Genomic DNA, 20,207 nt, shown 5'->3' with positions numbered 1-20,207 from the left:
GGTGGAGCACATACTTATCTAAAAATTTTTTTTTTATTGTGGTAAAATAGATATGACATAAAATTTGCCCTTTTTACCATTTTTAAGTGTACAATTCAGGAGCATTCGCTACATTCACAATGTCATGCAACCATCACCACTATTCACTTCTGAAGCCTTCTCCACTACCCCAAACAGAAACTCTACCCATTAAATAATAACACGCCATCCACCATCCCTCCACTTGAGCCCCGGGTAACCTCTAATCTCGCATCTACTACTTTCTGTCTCTATGAATTACAGCATTTATTTATTAATTTATTTTAATGTGCTTTTACCTGGCTATTTCACATAGACCTCATAACAGCCCAGCAAAGTGGGCTGTGTTGTACCCAGCTCACAGGCCAGGAAACTGAGTCTCAGAGAGCTCAAGTGTTCCAACTGAGCTCACTCAGTGCGTGAAGCGTGGACGTGGGCCTGGAACCCCGTCTGCTGCCCTCAGCCTAGGGCTTTTCCCTCAACCCAGGCTCCTTCTCAAATGTGGCCTTTCCCTCTATCCCCAGAGGACTGCCCCTAGTGAGGAGGGGCTGGAGATGGAACCCCTGACAGACAGGAACCTGTCCTTTCTCTCTGTCCTCGAGAGCAGTGCTGAGTCAGCAGAGAAGCAGGAGCCACCAGGGCTGCTCCTACCTCTCCAGAGTCACCCATGACGCTACGGCATCTCCACTCCTCAGGCCACGTTTAAACCCACCAGACCAGCTGAGGAACCAACAACACAAGGGAACTCCCCTGCCTCCCGAACTTGGGTATTGTTCCAAGCCTACCCTGAAATACTCGTGGGCTGTTGTGACAGCCCATACTGCCCTTCTGGGGCGGAACGGGCCAAAGCAGCTTTGACAGCAGCTGGTCCAGCAGGCACCAGCCACACACTTGTCCTGGACCAAAGTCAGAAACCCCGAGAGAGAGAGAGAGAGAGAGAGAGAGAGAGAGAGAGAGGCTGTGCCCTCAAGGCTCAACAGTCCCCATGATCCTGCATCTGAGCAGGGTCTATGTCACCCACATGGCTGGGCTGTAAAGGAAAGAAGGTCAGCCAGTCAGAGAGAAATTGAACAGAACTGTGCCTGGGCCCCTAGCTGGTGTGGGAATGGACTACACATACCCCCACGAGCCGTGGTCCTGACATCTGAGGTTGTTTTAAACAGCCGATGAGCAAAACGGCTTCCGTGGGGAGACTGTAGCCATCTGTCTAGGAGATGCTGCTAGCCCCAGGGAAAAATGTTAGTGAAAAGATAACTAGTTGCCTAGTTGACAAATTTCACTGAGAGCATTATGGCCCGGCCTGTGCAGAGCTACACGCCTGCAGTCGGCCTGATCGGGGAGATGCTCCCGTCCGGCTAAGTGCTCCTTGACAGGTCACTAGCCTCTCCCATCTCTGAGTGGCGGCGATCAGAGTCACCTCGGTGGGCTATGGCGAAGACTTCAAAGCTAATGCTGGGAAGGCGCTTAGCATCATGCCCGAAACAAAGTAATTGCTAGACAACACCTTGAATAAAATAAATGCAAAAGGCTGTTGAGAAAGAAGTACAGGCCAATGAAAGAACAATCCCAAGGAACTACTAATATCTGAGAGGCGAGGTTGTAAATCCAAACGCTTTGGAGCGGTGGGAGGGAGTGCAGAACCCACGGCAGAGACCTGCACACGTGAAGCCCACACTGCTGGCGTGGCTCCGTTAGCTGGCCCCTCAGCGAGCCCATGCCGGCTCACCGTGCAGGCCCGTCCTCATCTTTGCCCTCATGGGCACCCACTGAAACGCTCATTTTTTGAAGATTGACCCACCACATAGGTAAAGATGATATCAAAGGCATTCATCCTTCCCACCTCATCAAGAGGAGCCAGATATATGCATCAATTCATTCCCACGAATAAATGTACACATAGGCGTCAATTCACTCATTCTGTCCTCAACCTCTTACTGAGAACCTCTACATATTGGTCATCACGTGGGGATTGTCTCTACGGAGTTCGCTGCCTACGTATAGCATAGGGACATAAACACAAGTTTTATGGGAACAAGAGAAAGAGTAGAACTTTTTCCCCACTACAAAGCCTGCGATCTGGGAATGCACCTAGCTCCATCTCCAGCGTCCACAGTACTCACCCATCTCCCCCAGGAGAGGCTGGAGATGCGGGACTCCTACCCCAGCCAGGAAAAAAGGTGTGTGGCAGGCACCTCCACAGGCACACCTGACGCTCAGTGGAGCTCTTGCGGCTCTCGATTTACGAGAGGAAAATGAGGTGTCTTGCCTGCAGGTTCTAGAGAGGTATATTCACATGGCATGCCTGGCTGAGGCTGCCGCTGGACTGGTGCAGAGTTCTCCTAAGCCTTCATCATAGGGAAGCGGAGCGTTGAAGCTGACTGATACCCGGCTATGTGACGTCGACTGAGCTCTGCAGGGACTTCGCAATGGTTCTTCTTGGTGACACTGTGCTTTGGAGGAACTCACGTCAATTTGGCTGCCTGTGTCATGAAGGTGAGTAAAACAGGGCCAGGGCCAGGGCCAGTCTGGATTTGAAGGAAATTGTCTTTCTTGAAATGAAACTGAATCTATAGAGGCCGATGAGGAACAGACAATACGGAGGGGCATTCAGCTCTCCTTTTTATGCTTATTTCCCTGAGTTATTTTTAGCACTACAGACAGTTCCCAGTTAACAAATGGGTTGGGTTCTGAAAGTTCATTTGTAATTTGGTTGTTTAGATTTTGGAACATACTTTCCCCCGATAAAAAAACATCAACAATGTTATAAATGATGATGAGATTTGCAGGCTAGTTCTTCAAAGCCTATTAAACTCATAATGTAGCTTAGACACTGTCCTTTTGCAATGAAAAAAAAAATTGTTTAATTGCAACATGAGTAACTAAATGAAACAAGGAAAACCATTAAAACCGAATAAGAAGTGGATTTATGTTCATCTTGAATGATGCTGTCTGCAGAAAACCTAATTTAATTTAAGAATAGGCCTTTCCAAGGGTTTTTTGGGAACTGCACGGGATTCACTCTATTAGGGAGAAAGAGCCATCAGGCTGTCTGATCTCCGGTTCCTGGGCATTTACATCACGGAACTGGCTTCCTTTCCTTATTTCAGGCTCATCAGAAAGTCATCTGGTCAGAATTCATTTTCCCATGTGGATTCTCACTGGAAGAAAAATCACTGGTCACAATCCATGAAGGTGCTCTCCTTGGGGTGGAGTTTTTTTTATTTTGAATCAAGGAGGTTAACACCTGTCCTTGTGAATGTCCTGCGAAGAGCGGTGTCCCAGTCCCACCAACTCCACAACAGAGACAGGATCAAGTGTTGGAGCCTTCAGGACCGGGGGCCAGGAACTGGCCAGTTGTGGACTGTCAAGGGAAATGTACCCGCCGAGGTTCCCTGGGGGCCAGCTACACCGCTTTCTCTCTGGCCACACAATCCCTGCTGGGTGTCTTCTCTCAGATGCCACCAGGCAGCTCTTGGTGAGGATGGGATGCGTGTAAGCCCAGATGTGTTCCTGATTCCTGACATCAGGTCATTCAGAGGAGAGTAATAGACTGAGTTTATTCTTTCTGCCTGAGCCATGGAATCTAGAGGGTAAATAACTGTGTTTAAGCAATTGTGCTGGAAACATTTCAATGTTTCCCCTTTGTAATGTGCCCTTGCAGCACCTCCTAATAGGAGGCTGGATCTCCTTGGCCACTCCTCTAACCTGGTTTGGCCATGTGATTGCTTCAGCCAATGAGATTCTAGTGAAAGTATCTCAAACAGAGATCTGAAAACCACTAGTGCTCTGAACCTTGCCTTCTTGCTACCCTTGGAAACCTCAAACTACCATGTGAATAAGCCTGAGCTAGCCAGATGGGGGATGACAGGCCACATGGAGGAGAACTGAGATGCCTTGGCCAATAGCCGGCTAAGCACAGATATGAGTGAGGCCATCCTAGATAAGCCAAGAGCTACTAGCCACATGCCAACTGGTAACTGAGCAAAGACCAATGGGAGAACCCAGCAGAGATCAGTCAAGCCAGTCCAGGCCAGAGCTGACAGCCAACTCACAGAGCTGGGATGGTTTTAAGCCGTGAAGTTTTGGGATGCTTGTTATGCAGCAAAAGCTAACTTATATACATCTGGCTCTAATCAGTGGCCTTTTCTAATAACTTTCCTTTGGACTCCAGTTCATCCCTTTAGAAACAGGAAAATACACAATCTTCTCTCCTCTTTTTGGCCTTTGAAATTTAAGCCTGAATACCTCAAACTTACCCTCCCTAAACTGTAGGCTTTGAAATGGGTGCTTTGGAAGTTGTGACATCCTTCAGGTTTGTACACACTTCATGACAGATGGATTTTAAGTCAATGAAGATACAGTCCAAGCTGTGGTTGCAGCGAAAAGAACAAGCAAAGCCATTAGCCCAGAATGTGCACGCACAAGTTGTCTCACACGCATCACCAGTGCCTGTTAATTCATCACTAGGGAAACCACAGATTCTCATGTATGGAGCAAGAAACAGTCTTCTGGGGAAAGTCACGCACTGTCTAGCAATTCACCGCAAAAGGGCTCAAGTGATTCTCCCAACCAACCCTGCTCGCAGCTTTCGGTTTTCCACACAAATACAAGAGGAAAGCAGGTCTGACCCTCACTCTGTGCGACAGCGCCTCTGTCCACGCATGGAACCTTAGAACCACAAGAGAGAGGGGCCTCATGCTCACTCCCATGACTCCCCGCAGAAATCCCAGACCGTCTCCACCAAGAGGAACACCTCACTGGAAAATTTCAGGTTGCACGGGGAGGACATGGTCTCCGGGGTCATCCTTATGATGACAAATAAACACCCTGAAAACCCTAAATGCCCAGAAGTGTCAAAACTCTGGGTGTTTGGTGCTCAGAGGACAGAGCCTGCAAATGTCACAGCCTCCTTCGGTGTCCTCGGGCCTCAGACACTGGTGAAGTTTCTCTCTGCCCAGCCCCAAATTATTTTCCAGGGCTTAGCTCCCAGGAACGAAGGGAATGTTTCAGCATGAGTGCTCCTGACCACAACGAATTAAAAAACAAAACCCAATACATTTCACAGACATCCGCCAGGATTCTGCAAAGTCCATTCTTTCAAGAACAAAATTGCATTTTATGAAGCTGTCCCTTTCCGGTTTAATCTGTCAAGCAGGTTGCTGAGAATAATTCAAATTTCATGCAGCTGCCACTGTGGGGCAGCGCGGCTTCCTCTCCATCCCACAGTCAGGCTGGTGCAGAGTCCCTGGTTTCTACTGCTCAGCATGGACCACTCTGCCCCTGGGGCCTGACCGCCTGGAGCTGAGCACCCGTGGCATGGCGGGCCAGGGACTGGTGCTGTCCCAGCTCTCAGCTTCGCCTCAGGTCACATCCATCAGGGGAGGGGACAGTCCAGTGAGCCTCCCAACAGCCCACCAGCACCAACTGCCAGGGGCACTCGTTTCTCCCTGAATGTGTGGATACTTGGTCTGACCAGATCTCTGATTTAACCTTTTTTTTTCATTTTTCTCTGATTTAACTGTTTAAACTTAACTTTTATTGAGTGCTTAACAAGTGTTCTGTGCTATTCTGAGCTTTTCCACTCACACTAAGTTAACCAATCCTCACGTCTCCGTCGGGAAGATACTACTGTCATTTCCATGTTAAAGACAAACTGAGACTCAGAGACTCACTCAGCCCCTAGGTGGCAAAGGCTGGGCTCCGCCCACTTCTGTCTGAATTGAGAGATTGGAGCTCTCACCAGCAGTGCATGCAGGGTCCCACTTAAACTTCGACCTGAGTTTTGCCACCTCTAACACAGGCAGGAAATAACGTCATGGATTGGTTCTTGGAGACGATGACTTTAGACAAAATGATGTGTAACGAAACCACAGGCTAACATATCTATGAGAAGTTAAGTTCCTAAGGCATATATCTGGTCATAAAAACATCACCACACTTCTATAGAAAGACCCCCAAACATTTCTAATATTAAATATTGAAATAAATGTGAGTATTAGATACATTTAAGAAAGGTGAATAAAAACAAGAAAGAGAATACTTTTCCAACCCACTTATTCCAGTTCAGGGTCCTGCGTGGCCAGAGCCTCTCCTAGCAGCTCAGGGGACAAGGTGGGACCCCCACCCCCGGACAGGACACCCATCCATCGCAGGGCCACTCACACCTACGCACACACACTCACTCAGACTGAGGCTACTGACACACACCAATCCATCTCACACAGCAGCTCTGGGATGTGGGGGAGACCAGGGCCCCCGGAGAAAACCTCCGCAGCCATGGGGAGCACGTGCCAACTCCTCGCAGACAGGGCCCTGGCTGGGAAGGGATTTTTTTCTTGTCAATGTTATAACGAAATGATGTTGAACAGTTATCTGGACACCTGCAGTGTGCCCCTTTTCTCACTGAGAGTTGGCGTATGCGGTCAGCTAGGTGGAGGATAGGAGGGAAAGTTCCCACCACAGTGCAGCCATAGTGGTTACCATGGTGAACGCAATAGTATGCCAGGCAGCCTAGGCTGGAAGGGAGCCAGACCTGGCCTGCTCTGTTTCTCGCTCTCTAAGGGACCTTGGCAGGTCTTGATTTCTCTGGGCCTCACTCTTCTGACCTCAAAACGGAAGGCCTGGAGGCCTCATCACCCAGCTCCTCCTGGGTTCTGAAGGTTGTGTCCTGGAGGTTCACAAGCTGATACAGGCCCTAGGAAAGGAGGTTATTGGTCTGAGCAATGAGTATACAAGTCAGACTGGTGTGCATGCGTGTGTGCATGTGCGTGTTGCATCTGGCCAGGTCCTCCCCATGCCTCAGTGACCCAGGAGTCTGTGCTTGTCCAATAGACCTTCATCAGAGACCTGCAAGAATTCCTCAGGCCGTGGAAAAAGGAAGAAACAGAAAAATCAACCCTGGCCCAAAGGTAGCAGTGACAACAAGAATCGTCGTCACCTAATAAGCCGCAGGGAGACAGCCAGCCTTGCCCACCCCACAGATCCCAGTGGACCCACCGCCCAGGGATGAGCTTGCCACTGGGCCCATGGGGCTGCAGGGAGGAGACAGGGAGGGCAGGCTGTCTCTCCACCAGAGTGGCGGCCTGGGTGCTGGTGGTTGTCCCCAGTCCTCAGCTCATGTGATGCTCATCCTGCTTCTCTAGGTCCAGCCCAGGAAGGATGGATGCTAAGGCCTGACAGTGCTGACACCTGTCCCTGAGTCCTCAGGCATGACACTAGGCTTTCACCAAGAAAGCCGGGTCCATACATTGAAGCAAACTCTGGGGCAGCAGGAACACACAGAGGGGAGCACACAGAGGAGCACACAGAGGAACACAAAGAGTAGCACACAGAGGGAAGCACACAGAGGAGCACACAGAGGAACACACAGAGGGGAGCACACAGAGGAGCACACAGAGGGGAGCACACAGAGGAGCACACAGAGGGGAGCACACAGAGGAGCACACAGAGGGAAGCACACAGAGGGGAGCACACAGAGGAGCATACAGAGGAACACAAAGAGGAGCACACAGAGGGGAGCACACAGAGGAGCACAAAGAGGGGAGCACACAGAGGAGCACACAGAGGAGCACACAGAGGAGCACACAGAGGGGAGCACACAGAGGAGCACACAGAGGGGAGCACACAGAGGAGCACACAGAGGAGCACAAAGAGGAGCACACAGAGGGGAGCACACAGAGGAGCACACAGAGGGGAGCACACAGAGGAGCACACAGAGGAGCACACAGAGGAGAGCACACAGAGGAGCACACAGAGAGGGGCACACAGAGGAGCACACAGAGGAGCACACAGAGAGGGGCACACAGAGGAGCACACAGAGGGGAGCACACAGAGGGGAGCACAGAGGGGAGCACACAACTCTGCCCTTGGCTGCTCTGCAGCTCCCTCCCACACTTCTCGCTTCCCTCGGAGCAGGGTCTCAGCCCTGTTTACACACTGAGCTTTCCTGTGAGGACAGGGCCCCATGGCTGGGAAGAGCATTAACAACATTTCACACCATCATCTGGCTTACCAGGGTGCTGAATCAGTATCAGTGGGGCACCCACTAGAAACCCTCTTCCTTCTATCCCTTCTGCTGCCATGTCACCTGAGTTATATCATGCCTCTATGTCATAAGGTCACCTTGAGCCCCAAACACTCAGAAACACAATTTCCTTTCCCCACTCACTTGCTGTTTCTTATCTGAAGACTTAGCTTGCCCTCTTTGTGAGGCTAGAAGTGATCATTTTTCCTTATAGGGACATGGACCTGTCCCATAGGTCTTGCCTGGGTAACAGGACAATGGTGATGGCAGTGACAACAATACGTGTATAGAACTCACCATGTGCCAGGCGTGGCTCTGTTCTGAGCACTTCACATGTGTTTTAACCCACATGACCCTCACAACAATGCAGTCAGGCAGGTACTGCTACCTGTTCCCCTTGTATAGAAGTGAGGCCCAGAGAGGTTAGATAGCTTATCCAAGGTAGCTCAGCTACGAAGTGATAGAGCAGAATTCAAATCCAGGCAGCCTGGCTCCAAAGTCTGTGTTTATTCACTTCACCGAGCTGCCTCTACCAATAACCTCAACGGGAGAGACATTCTCAGGTCATCTGGTCACCCTGTCCAGGCCGCAGATTCATTCTAGCCCAGCCCGTGACCTCCCTGAGGGCAGGAGTGGCCCTTGGCTGCTCAGTGAGACTGTTTGTTGACCAGGGAAACCACAGATCTCTCAGTTCCGCGGCCTGTCAACTGATGTGGCGCTCACATGGGTTTAGACAAACATGCTGGGGACAGGCATCTGGGGGCAGTGGCCAGGGCTGAATGGCAGCAAAGCGCATGGCTCAACTTCAACAGGAGCATCGACAGAAGCCACTGCTGGCGGCTGCCCTCCCTCTCCCCGCACGCCCCCATCTCCTGAGCACCCAGAGAATGCAGGGCAGACCCAGGCGCCTGTGCTGGATGGGACAAGCCCCTGCAGGTTTGAGACTGGGCTGGAGCTGGTTACGGAGGAGAAGGGTGCCAAGGAGCTGGCTGTCCGCACAGGCCTGAACTTTTGCCCCTTCTCCCCTCCTGGCCACTGGCCTCAGCTCTTGCCCAGCTGTTGTTTTCTGTCTGAGGCTGGGTTCCTTTCCTCCCACGTGCTGTGGTCTGGGGCCCGGCCAGGCGGGGATGGTGAATACTAAGCTGCCTGAGAGCAGAGTAGAGGCAGGGTAGCCCTGTGGGAGGCCCGCACTGCGGTGTCTCCTCAACATCCCTGGCCTGGCAGGGCCCAACGCCCACCCGGGGCACAGCATGATGCCAGCCCTAACAAGGCTTCCATCCTTGAGGGAAGAAACCATGAAGTGGGCGCGCAGGTCCACTTTCTCCCCATCTGGAGCCTCCAGCGGTCAGCTCCAGAATCTGCCATTCTCCAGATGGCCAACAGCTGGCTTTGCGGAGTGGCAGCCAGATGTGACCGGCAGGGCAGCCGGCTGGGTCCAGAGGTCTCCACCTCGGGCCAGTCCTGGGGGCTGGCGTCTAGAGGACAAATGTGTTTGGCTAGTCTGGGGGCATTGTGCCCAAATAATCCTCCCTTTCCTCTTCCCCATCCAACATTCCTTCCCTCCCCACCTCAGCGGGGTGGTGTTTTCATAACAGGAAAATAAAATCAATAAGCACTGCAGCGAGACGGCGGCGTGCTCCGAGCTGGCCTCCAGGAGCTCCATTGTCGCGGGCCTCGCCAGGCTCCATGCCGGCAGCACTCGCTGTTATTAATGGGAAGCAGGCCTGAAAGGGGCTTTGAAAATCCCAGAGACAAAGGCGCAGCACACCTGGCGTGTGGCTTTCCAATGCCACGGGGGCCTCACAATGGCTGGGTCGGGCGCCCGCCTTTAACTTCTCTGGCAACTTATATGAGAGCAGGAAAGAAAAGATGAGACATGCCTGCACACACATACATACACGTGTGTACTCAGGCCCCAGAAGGGCCCCTGACAGGCGGCCCGTGGAGCCCCCGTTTGGCAGACAAGGAGACGGGATGGATGATGAGGAACGGGCTTCCTGCCACCAGCCCCAGCCCTGGGGCTCTGAGCAGCGTAACAGGGGACCAGCTCTAACCAAAGCCCGGCAAGAGCCTTGCTGACATTTTCATTTCGACATTTCAGTTCACAACACAGCCTGGAAACTGCTGTCATTCTCGAGGAGCCACCTCCCGAAGAGAGGGAATGGCTTGCAGTGAACGTCCCCACGTCTGACTGCTGGGGCCCAAGGCTTGGCTGGGCCCCTGACCTTGGTGTACCTGCACATTCTCAGCTGCAACACGGGGAAAGTGGGTGTGAGAATTCTCACCACAGCGGTGACTAAGTGGTGGGTTTATGATCATTTATGACATCCTGCCAGTCGGTATCTTCTTGCAAACCTAAGTCACTGGTGACAGCAGGGGGACCTGCCTGGTCTGACTTCACCTCTTTAGGGATCCTGTACGTTCAACTCACTGTTGTTTCACTCGTTAAATAGCATTTAATAAACACAGTATTTGACAAGGAGTGGCTTCGGCACCTGCCTGTCCTCCTTCCTCCAAGCCAGGCACAGAGAGGGGATTTATAAAACCAAGTTAACTTTAACTTAAACAGATGTCCAGCCCAGCTCTGGGGAGGCCAGCACTCCGTAGAACGCAGTGTCTCGTGTACAGGCTATGAGCTTGTGGCGCTGGCCTGGGCCGGCTCAGAGAGGACACAGGGTCTTACCTTGGTGGTGATGGCGGAGGCAGAGCTGGCTACGAGGCTGGTGATGGCCTCACTGCTCCCTGTGGTGCAGGGAGCGGGCACTGTGGCGGGCGTGGGCAGCCGGGAGGGCACCACCGGCAGTGGCAGGAGGCCGGGCCGGGCGCTGAGGCTGCTGGCTGTGCCACACCCAGCCCCGGCGGTGGTGCTGCAGATGCTGGTGGTCCCGTGCGTCCCATTAGCACTCCACTCACGGCGGTCCCAGCCCACGCGGTACTCTCTTTCGAAGCGGCTGTGGTGCCGGGACATCTCGGTGGGCTGCAGCAGCTCCTCACGGGGAAGCAGAGGCCGGACCTGCTGGCACAGAGTGGAGAGGAGGGAGGTTTAGACAAACGGCGGCCGTGCTAGCACGCGAGGGGGTGGCAACCCCTGTCAGCACCGGGTCAGCACCTGCTGTGTGACAGGACTTTCAGACGTTAGCTCCCCTCACATCCTCAGCGAGCTCACCGAGTGTGGGCCACTAGCCCCACCTTCCAGGCGAGGACTAAATGATTTGCTCAGGATCACATGACAAAGGTGTAGTAGACAGGATTTGAACCTGGTCACAGTGTAAAGTAATGCTTTTTGTTCTCCTGCATCACACTTCCCAGAGTGGCTCAGATGGGAGACTTTAATTAGGGTTGGGATTCTATCCCGACCTCCCCACTGTGAACGCGAGACGCCATGGACTCCTCAGGCCACGTTTGGGGTAACAGTAGCCAAGACCGGACTCTCACTTTAGTGGACAAAGCCCTTTATGCAAATCTCGTTGATCCTCACAGTAGCTTGCGAGCTGGCAGGGGCTGGGCCGTCCCCAGTATATGGACCAGAGAGCTCATTAAGAACAAGCGATTTCTTCGAGGTCAGAGAACTAGAAGGTGAGCATGTGGCCAGGATCCCGGCATTCCTGCTGCTGCTCAACACAGGACTCAAGTCTGAGAAGGTGTTAAGCCTCCAGAAGTTAGACTTCTCCCTTATAAACCCACGATTCAGCTGTTGTCCCCGGAGACCCCATGCTCCCTGGCCTCTGTTAACCAGACCAACTCCCACGTGACTTTCCTGAATTTGAACATAAGGCCTCCCGTGTTGTCATGGAGACTAAGACACACCAAGATCCTCGGAGGGCCTTCAGCATCATAATGATTGCGTTTTGCTTGGCATTCCGGTGACTGGCCTGGCTCCCCGCCCAGCTGGGCCCAATGCCCCCTTCGGTAAGGAAGGACGTAAAGAAGAGAGAGGCTGTCTCAGCCCAAGGGGCTCAGTGAGGCAGAGGGCAGAGGTTATGGTGGTACCAGGGCACAGACCGAGGGCTAGGGTGGCATCTACCCTGCAAGTCGCACGCCCAGTCCTGGTCACGGCTCAGGCGTGACTTGCTTTTCTTTCACTCTTTTCCATTTTCCAGTCATGTCCTGTCTGTGGTAAGCTCCTGGAGGTCAGCGATGGCTCCTGGCTCAATTCCCCTCCCGCCAATCCATCTTGGCCCTGGTGGGGGCTCTGGGATTGTGGGCTAGTGGATGGACAGGCCACAAGCATGATCCTACTCAGGTCCTTGCATATCCAGACCCGGTTGTCAGCTTCTAGTGCCAGAGTGTGGGCCAACCCTAGCAATCTGTTACCTGTGTCCCACTGTGTGGTTGGCCAGCCCCTGGCAGCCACTGATCCCTCCCTTGGTACGGTCCCCTCTGCCTGGCACATGGAGCAGACCTGAGCTAAGCCTGAGGTCCACCTGAAGCAGAGCTGACCATGGCATCTTAAGTCGGACGGTAGGCTCCCTGTCTATTTCATCATTATGCTTCATGGCTTATACAATGCCACAAAAGGATGTCTTTAATAACAAAAAATACAAATGAGTCCCCTCTTTGACCACCCCTCCCAGGTTCTTCCTCAGAGGGTGTCCGCACTCGGCGCGGCCACTTTTCCTCCTCTCGCTCAGCCTGCTCCGGTGTGGCTTCCGCTCTGGCCACGCCTGGCAAGTTGTTCTCCCGACAGGAAGGTTCTGCTGGTTCCGCCCAGTGGGCATGTGTGTCCTTGTCTTTCTCACTTCTCCCACATTTGACGTGGTCGATCCCCTCTCTCTTTTTCTGAAACATCTTGGTGGTTTCTGGGACCCCCTCCCTCTTTGCTGCTCCTCCTTTTTCTCTGCTCAGCCTGAGGATCCACGTCCCCTCCCTGCACATTCTCCCTGGTGGCCTCATTCAGCTGTCACCTCTTCACCAACGACTCCCTCCCCATCCTGAGCATCACACCCACCACCCTGCTGCCTGCAATACACCTTTACTTGGCTGGTCCCCAGGTCCCTAAATCCTGCATGTCCCCAAATGAACTCACTGTTTTTTCGCTGGACACTCATGTGCAGAAATTCCCTCTTGGGGAGGGCCACTGTCCCATTGCCACCCCCCATCCCACAGCAGGGTCCTTGATTCTTCTGCCTCGGTCACTTCCCAAACCCACCCCCCTTGTCACCTGCACACTCACCACCCGAGTCACCGTCTCACACATGGGTGACCTCAGCCAGTCTTCCCGCCCCTGGTTTCACTCTTTTCCCCCACCCCCAACCCAAGGGCCAGATAAATAACATTCTAAAGCGCAGATCTGACCATGACACTTGACTTTCTTTTTTTGTGTGTGTATTTTTCTGAAGTTGGAAACGGGGAGGCAGTCAGACAGACTTCCCCATGCACCCGACCGGATCCACCCAGCATGCCCACTAGGGGGCGATGCTCTGCCCATCTGGGGCGTCACTCTGTTGCAATCAGAGCCACTCTAGCGCCTGAGGCAGAAGCCACAGAGCCATCCTCAGCGCCCGGGCCAACTTTACTCCAATGGAGCCTTGGCTGTGAGAGGGGAAGAGAGAGACAGAAAGGAAGGAGAGGGGGAGGGGTGGAGAAGCAGATGGGGCTTCTCCTGTGTGCCCTGGCCGGGAATCGAACCCGGGACCCCTGAACGCCAGGCCAATGCTCTACCACTGAGCCAACTGGCCAGGGCGACACTTGACTTTCTTGCTCTAAGTCCTATCCTTCAGAATAAGGTCCAGGCTCCTCGGGGGGCCCAGAGGACATGAGGGTCTGGACAGCTCCCTTTTCTAGTACCGTGGTCACTCTTGTCACCCCTGAGGCGACGCCCGGCCACTCCAAATGCCTGACAGTGCCTGAAGGCACCTGTCAGCTCTGGGTCCGAGCCCACATGGCTCCTTTGCAGGAGTGGCTTCCCTCTTTCCCCCTGGCTACATTCTGCACGTCTGCGATGACTCAGCTCAGACGCTGACTCTAGCAGGAGGCTGCCCTGACCTGCCCATTCGGGTGCAGCAAGAGACCTCCCTTGTCCCCTGAACACCTGGTGCCCGCAGCCCTCTCACCAGAAATGCCTGGTGTATATTTGCTTCCTCGAGGAAAAGACATCATCTCCCTCCAGCTGGGGAGGGTGGAGATGGGGCGGGCGGGTTCTTTGAGGTGCCCACAGGTGGCAGAGGGTGCATGGGGTCAGGTCAAAGGGGCCTCCTTAGCTACAGTGACATCTTTGACGTCAACGAGGGCTGCCTTGGGGACCCCTGCTGGACCACGGGGTGGCTCCACTGTCCTCACAGCCCCAGCAGCCCGTGCCTTCGCAGCCCCCCACCCCCCACTACTCTCTTCAAGTCTGCATTTGAAACGCTAGCGAGAAGACGAGACCCAGGCAGCCGGAGGCCATGCAATCTGGTTTTAGGCTTATGAAGTGTGTTCAAAACAAAGGTCAGCCGTTTGCATGCCAGGTTTGGGTTGGATTTCATCCCTCAATTTAATTACCTCTTTCAGATGGAATGAAAGACAGGCTGCACAGTTTACCCTGGGTGAGCTGGCGGAGGGCTCGCTCCAGAGGTGGCAACTTAAGTTTCCCTGCTGGGCACGTAGCCATCATGTCACCAGGGCCCCACAGTGCGCTGGGCCACTTGTGGGGGAGGCAGCAGGCCGTGCGCAGCAGGCGGGAGGGGTGTCTCAGACGAGACTGCTCAAGCCATCACGGATAAAACCCGTAGAACTGCTTCCTTGTCAAGGTGGGCACCTTTGCCTGGCAGGCTGCCTGTGTACCCGCACAGCCTGGCCCTGGGGCCCTCCGGCGAGAGAGGGAGGTGGTCTGGACAGCGGCCATTCCTCTGAGTGTGGCGGGGGACTGTTTATAAAGAAGCCAGAACTCTGGGTGGTATGTGTTTAAATTACATGCACATGTGTGAAGAAAGAGCTCCGGGGTCGAGAAAGTCTGGTACTGGTGGGCGGAGGCCGGCCACACCACGGGCCAGGGTAGAGATGTTTGGTGCGGGTCTGGGCTCAGCCTGAAACGTCTCCTGGAGGGGCGTTTTATGCGCAGAACTCAGCTCTGGCCTCTGGGGTCCTGCGTAGCCTGGCCAGTTTTTCTGCCACACTCACTGCCCTCTGCACCATCCCAGGGGTGCTGGGCTGGCAGAGAAGGGAAGGGGGGCTGGGTCCTTTCCGAGCGGGGCAAAACCCTACTTTGTTTGCCTGAAGTCTCAGGCTTGCACAGAACCTCCCACTTGACAAACTACATGTCCTTCTAAAAGCTCACGTGGTGGCCCCATGTGCAGACATCCAGGTCTTTCCTCAGAGCCAGATCCGGAGCCTGAGAGGCTGGGGCTTGGGCCCAGGACACCACCACAGGAGCCAGCCGGCCTCTGGTGCCCAGGTCCCTTCTGTGTGCTCACACCTCTCCTCCCGCAGGGAGCAGAGGGGGAGCAGAGGCCCTTTACAGCAGTGGTCCCCAACCCCCAGGCCACGGACCGGTACCGGTCTGTGGGCCATTTGGTACTGGTCTGCAGAGAAAGAATAAATAATTTACATTACTTCCGTTTTATTTATATTTAAGTCTGAACAATGTTTTTATTTTTTAAAAATGACCAGATTCCCTCTGTTACATTCGTCTAAGACTCACTCTTGATGCTTGTCTTGGTCACGTGATATTTATCCATCCCACCCTAAAGGCCAGTCCATGAAAATATTTTCTGACATTTAAACCGATCTGTGGCTGAAAAAAGGTTGGGGACCGCTGCTTTACAGAACCAGAGCAAGATGGGGATGCCTCACGATGCTACAGGCCTGAGGGGAAGCATTCAGCTGCTGGTCCCGCTGCTCAGCCCCACCCCCAGCTCCCTCCTTCTGAGCCACACATGCCTGTCCCTAAGTACACACAGGCACAGCCCAATCCCAGAAGTCCCCTAGCATCCCAGAAACTCAGCAATGCCACAATGACCAGCTCAGTCATATCTGTCAAGCTCAGCTGCCTCACAACAGAGATGTCCCCTCAGCAGTGGCACAGAGGCCCCCCCTAAGTGTGCCCAGTGGCACCCTATTGCCCATGGGCTCCTCTTAGAGAGAGCGAGGGGAGCTACTCCTGTGGACCGCGCTACCTCTGAGGAATGGGGTGTGGTCCCCACGATGGCAGAGTGCCCACCGCAAAGGCCCCCGCCCCAAACGGGGCCTCCCAGGGCCTCCCCACACCTGCTCACCTTGGGCTCCTCTGGCCTCAGGAGTGAACAGAAGTCAGCGTCCCTGCCTGCTGGCTGCTGGCCCAAGTCCTCCACTTGCCAGGTACCACTGGGCACCAGGAGTGACTGAAGGACCACCTGCACCTGGGCTCTTTCGGGTCCCTTGGAGGAGACGCCGGGTTGCTAATTAGGATAAAAACCAATGACAGCCCTGGCCGGGTAGCTCAGTTGGTTGGAGTGTCATCCTGACATCCCAAGTTTGTGGGTTTGATCCCTGGCCAGGGCACATACAAGAATCAACTAATGAATACATAAATAAGTGGGACAACAAATCGATGTTTCTCTCTCTTTCCCGCTTCCTCTCTCTCTCGAAAACAAAACAAAAAAAATTAATAGAAGTCTTTTTGAAAAATGGCAAAATTGCCTCAGCCCCTGACTTTTTTCTAGCTCCTATCCAAAACCTTTGTCCAAGGCCTGTCCCCAGAACCCCCATCTCCCTATAGCTCCTCTCTGCTCCTGACACCCAGCTAGCTAGCATGCTGGGGCTCCACCCCGCACCCCTTTCCTCCATTCTCTCCGCAGGGGCCAACCCTGTTAAAAGGGCCTTGTCTCAGGTATTGCTCAGGTCCTAAGGTCACAGGGCAGGGAAGAAGAGGCCTGTGACCTCAAGGCTCACAGTGACTGGCCAGGGTCCAGGACGAGGACAAAGGAGGCTGGCAGTTCTGAAGCTGTCTGTGGTCTGGCATCTGAAACACACAGCATGGACTCCCCCAGGCACCCTGTGCTAGGGGGGCAGGACTTTGTAGGGGGCTCTGTCACCCAGGGACACTGAGATAACAGCCTGGGGAGGGAGGAGGGCATCCTCTGGGCACCCATGACCTGGGGCTTGCTTTTCAGAAACCCCAGAGCCTGCCTTGATGGGTGGGCTTCTTCTTGTGGTTCAGGGGTACCCTAGTGAACTCAGGCGCAGGCTTACAAGAGGCTTGGGTCACCTGGGGCCTCAGGATGGCCCGGAAGAGGGGATTAGCTGACACCAGGCTCAGCCCCAGTGCCTGGCTGTGCCTCTGTAATTCTGTCTCCTGGACACTTGCTGGATACCAGATCAGTGGCCCAGCCGCACAGATTTGCCTCATTATGAATAATTCATGAGTAAATAATTAGGAATCTCGTGTACCACGGTCATTTGTACTGACCATGTGGGGCTGGAGCCCGGCGGCCACTGTCCACAAACTCTGTGTGCGAGGACCCAGTCGGTGCAGTCTGGAAACCAGTAATGGCCTGCACCTACGACCACGTCCCCTGTGCGCGTGCCGCGCCCAGAATCACAGGTGGCTAATGACCCTTCCCTCATGCTTGTCATTAAGGCACGTGGAGGAGTGGGTGGAGGCTGTGAGGGCCCGGAGGCATGATTAATCCACAGGAAGGTCGGGGGCCCGCGCTGCCTCCAGATGGGGTGCTGACACGGCCGTCCAGCCCCGAATGGAAGACGTATGATTGCCTCGTTTGGGGACGACGCACAGCCAAGTCGGGTGGAACAGCCCGTGCCCATCTTTCTTATTTTCATTTCCTTCTCTGCATCTTTTAGCCTTTCTTCTAAAGCAAAATAATAAACACCAGTCAGAACACCATCTTGGCAAACGTAACACAAAGGAATTCTCCGGGTGGTTATGGAGACGCCGGCCAGGAGTTGGCACAAATCGTTAGTTGGAGCGGGGGCACCTCTCGGAAGTGCCTCTCTGCTCCCTGGGGTCACTCCAGCTCCCACTGACCCCCAACCCCACCGAGTCCTTGCTGAATCAGAAGCCTTGCTTCTGGCTGAGGCTGGGGGGGGGGGTCAGCCTCCTCCTGCAGGAGGCCTTCTCTGACCAGCCCTCTCAGCAGAGCTCACAGGGGCAGGCCTATGATCCAGTGATGGACTGGCACATCACCCGTCCCCTTAGGTGAGTACAGCTCTTGCAAGGGTGCTCCCTAAAGAGAGGACCCCCACCCCATTTCCTCCATGTGGCAAACTGAACACAGGCTGGGCATGTGGGGTTGGGCTTAGGAAATGCTCCCAGAATCAGGAACGGACGCTTTCTAGCTTGGAGCACAGGGCAGGTTGGGGCCTAGGCTGAGTGAAGAAAAGTACCTAGGGTGAAGATATGCCAGGCCTCCCTGGCAGGGTCCACTCTGTACTTGCAGCCTTGGAAGGGAAACGTCCTTGCATTTGCCTAGCCCGCCCTGCCCTTGTCCTGGCCCTGCTTAACCACCCCTAAGGGTGAGCTACCCCCCAGGGGCGTGCAGGCACTTAGCACCTTCAACAGGCATGGAATGTGTAGGTAGTAGGAGCCAGCATACACGCCAGCCTGGGCCCAACACCTCATTTCAAATCCTTTGGACCAGCTCAGCAGCCAAGAGAGCTCTGGAGCTATCACAAGCTAATAGGGAGAAGCCGGCCTCTCCCTGTTCCTTCTGCAGGATGAGTGACCTAAGATGGACTTTTATTATAATTATAGTTTCTTTCCTTAAAAGACCAAGGTCCCAGTGAGCTGAACAGTCTTCGTTCTCACATTTCACCTCCGCTCTGAAAGGGCCTTTCCCCTCCACCTCACCTTGCCCAGCCCAGAGTAACCACTGCCCTCGTGTGACTATACCCCTGAGCCCGCTTTCCCCAGCTACCTTCCCTGGCCACCTCCCTGTCAGGCCCTGCTCAGCAGGTTCCATCAAGACATGCAGTGGCCCCAGGGTCTAACCCAATCAAGCACGGCTCCACCAGGCCCTCCAGGCTGGGACGAGAGTGGAGTCAGGGGTGTGACAAGTCAGTGACCTCTGACCTCCTCTTCCACTCTCCAGGAGGCATCAGTCTCTGTAACAGAGGGCTTCAGGGTATGAGCTTTGCCTTTAAGGAGATGTGCCCAGGGGTGAGCTTGAGTTCCTGTGGACAGAGGTGGCGGGCAGGGTGGATTCGGAGCCTCAGGCCGGGCAGGTGCTGCTGTGGTGGGTGTCACTGCCCCCCGCTCACCAGCCCACTGCCCTGGGCAGGTGCTGCTGTGGTGGGCGTCACTGCCCCACTCGCCAGCCCACTGCTCTGGAACCGCAGCCACAAGAGCTTGGGCCCACCCCCTGCTCTGCCCAGCTGTCCCAGGCCACCTCCCTGTCCACTCTCTGTCCCACCCCAGCCCAGAGCCGTTGAACAAAGTCTATGTGCCGTTTAGTATCCTAAGCCAGAGAAAGAGTGAGCCAAATCCTTTCTGAACCAAAATGCCAGACACCTTTGAGATGTCTTCAAAAGTGGGTAGTTTGACCTTCCCTCTCTCCCAAGGGGGTCATTAAAATTATACGGGCTGTGCCAGAAATAAAGAGAAGATGGGAACCTGCACTACTCACTGCCAGGTAGACCCACACGCAGTTCCCAGTCTCTGTTGGCCCACAGCTTTGGGGAGACACAGCCCAGCAGGTCTGAGACCCTACTCGGCAGGGAGGGAGTCCAGCAGTGGCCGCAGCGACAACAGTACGGTCTCTTAGTCCTAATGGGTTCTTACTCTCTTCACAAGTAGAACAAGGAAGAGCTGCATGTCAGCTGTTTTCCACAGCACCCCAGGGGCATCCCAGGGCACAGGCAGGGATGCCCCAATGCTTCTCCTAAGTGAGCAAAACGAGAGAAGAGGATGAAGCCGAGGGCTGGGAGAATGGCCTTGGCCCCTGGACCCAGCACGGGGTCTGTGGTTGGCGGCATCCACACCACCCGAGTGTTCCTTAGAAACGCACACTCTCGGCCCCACCCCAGCAAAACTAAGTCGGAGTTTGCATTTTTAATAAGATGGGGTGGGGTGGGGTGCGGTCCTTGGTGGGGATGGGACTCCAAAGCAGGTGAGAGCCTGAGATCTGATCATCAGCAGGACCAGAGTTACCCCAGGACCCAGGCATTGCCACACTCTGTCAATGCTCCCTGCTGCACTGTGGTCCTCAGACAGCCCTGGGGGACAGAGGCATTTGGGGGAAAAGCCATATTCCAC

At 54.3% G+C, this 20,207-nt stretch overlaps 1 protein-coding gene across 3 annotated transcripts in view; it reads right to left on the bottom strand.

Moving 5' to 3' along the window:
* Window positions 1-20,207, bottom strand: part of KLHL29 (kelch like family member 29) — a 295,222-nt gene that overhangs the window by 123,792 nt on the left and 151,223 nt on the right. For 2 of the 3 annotated variants that reach the window (XM_066236181.1, XM_066236179.1), the window contains one exon: window positions 10,725-11,054. In XM_066236181.1, coding sequence (XP_066092278.1) covers window positions 10,725-11,009 — 285 coding nt within the window. In that variant the 5' untranslated portion in view covers window positions 11,010-11,054. Of the gene's footprint in view, window positions 1-10,724; window positions 11,058-20,207 lie in introns of all 3 variants that reach the window. The other variant, XM_066236180.1, reaches the window with a different exon arrangement.

Source organism: Saccopteryx bilineata, chromosome 6, assembly GCF_036850765.1.
Source record: "Saccopteryx bilineata isolate mSacBil1 chromosome 6, mSacBil1_pri_phased_curated, whole genome shotgun sequence".
In the NCBI taxonomy this organism is placed as follows: domain Eukaryota; kingdom Metazoa; phylum Chordata; class Mammalia; order Chiroptera; family Emballonuridae; genus Saccopteryx; species Saccopteryx bilineata.
Note: the sequence above shows the minus strand (reverse complement) of the source record. Positions and strands in the feature narration are given on the sequence as shown.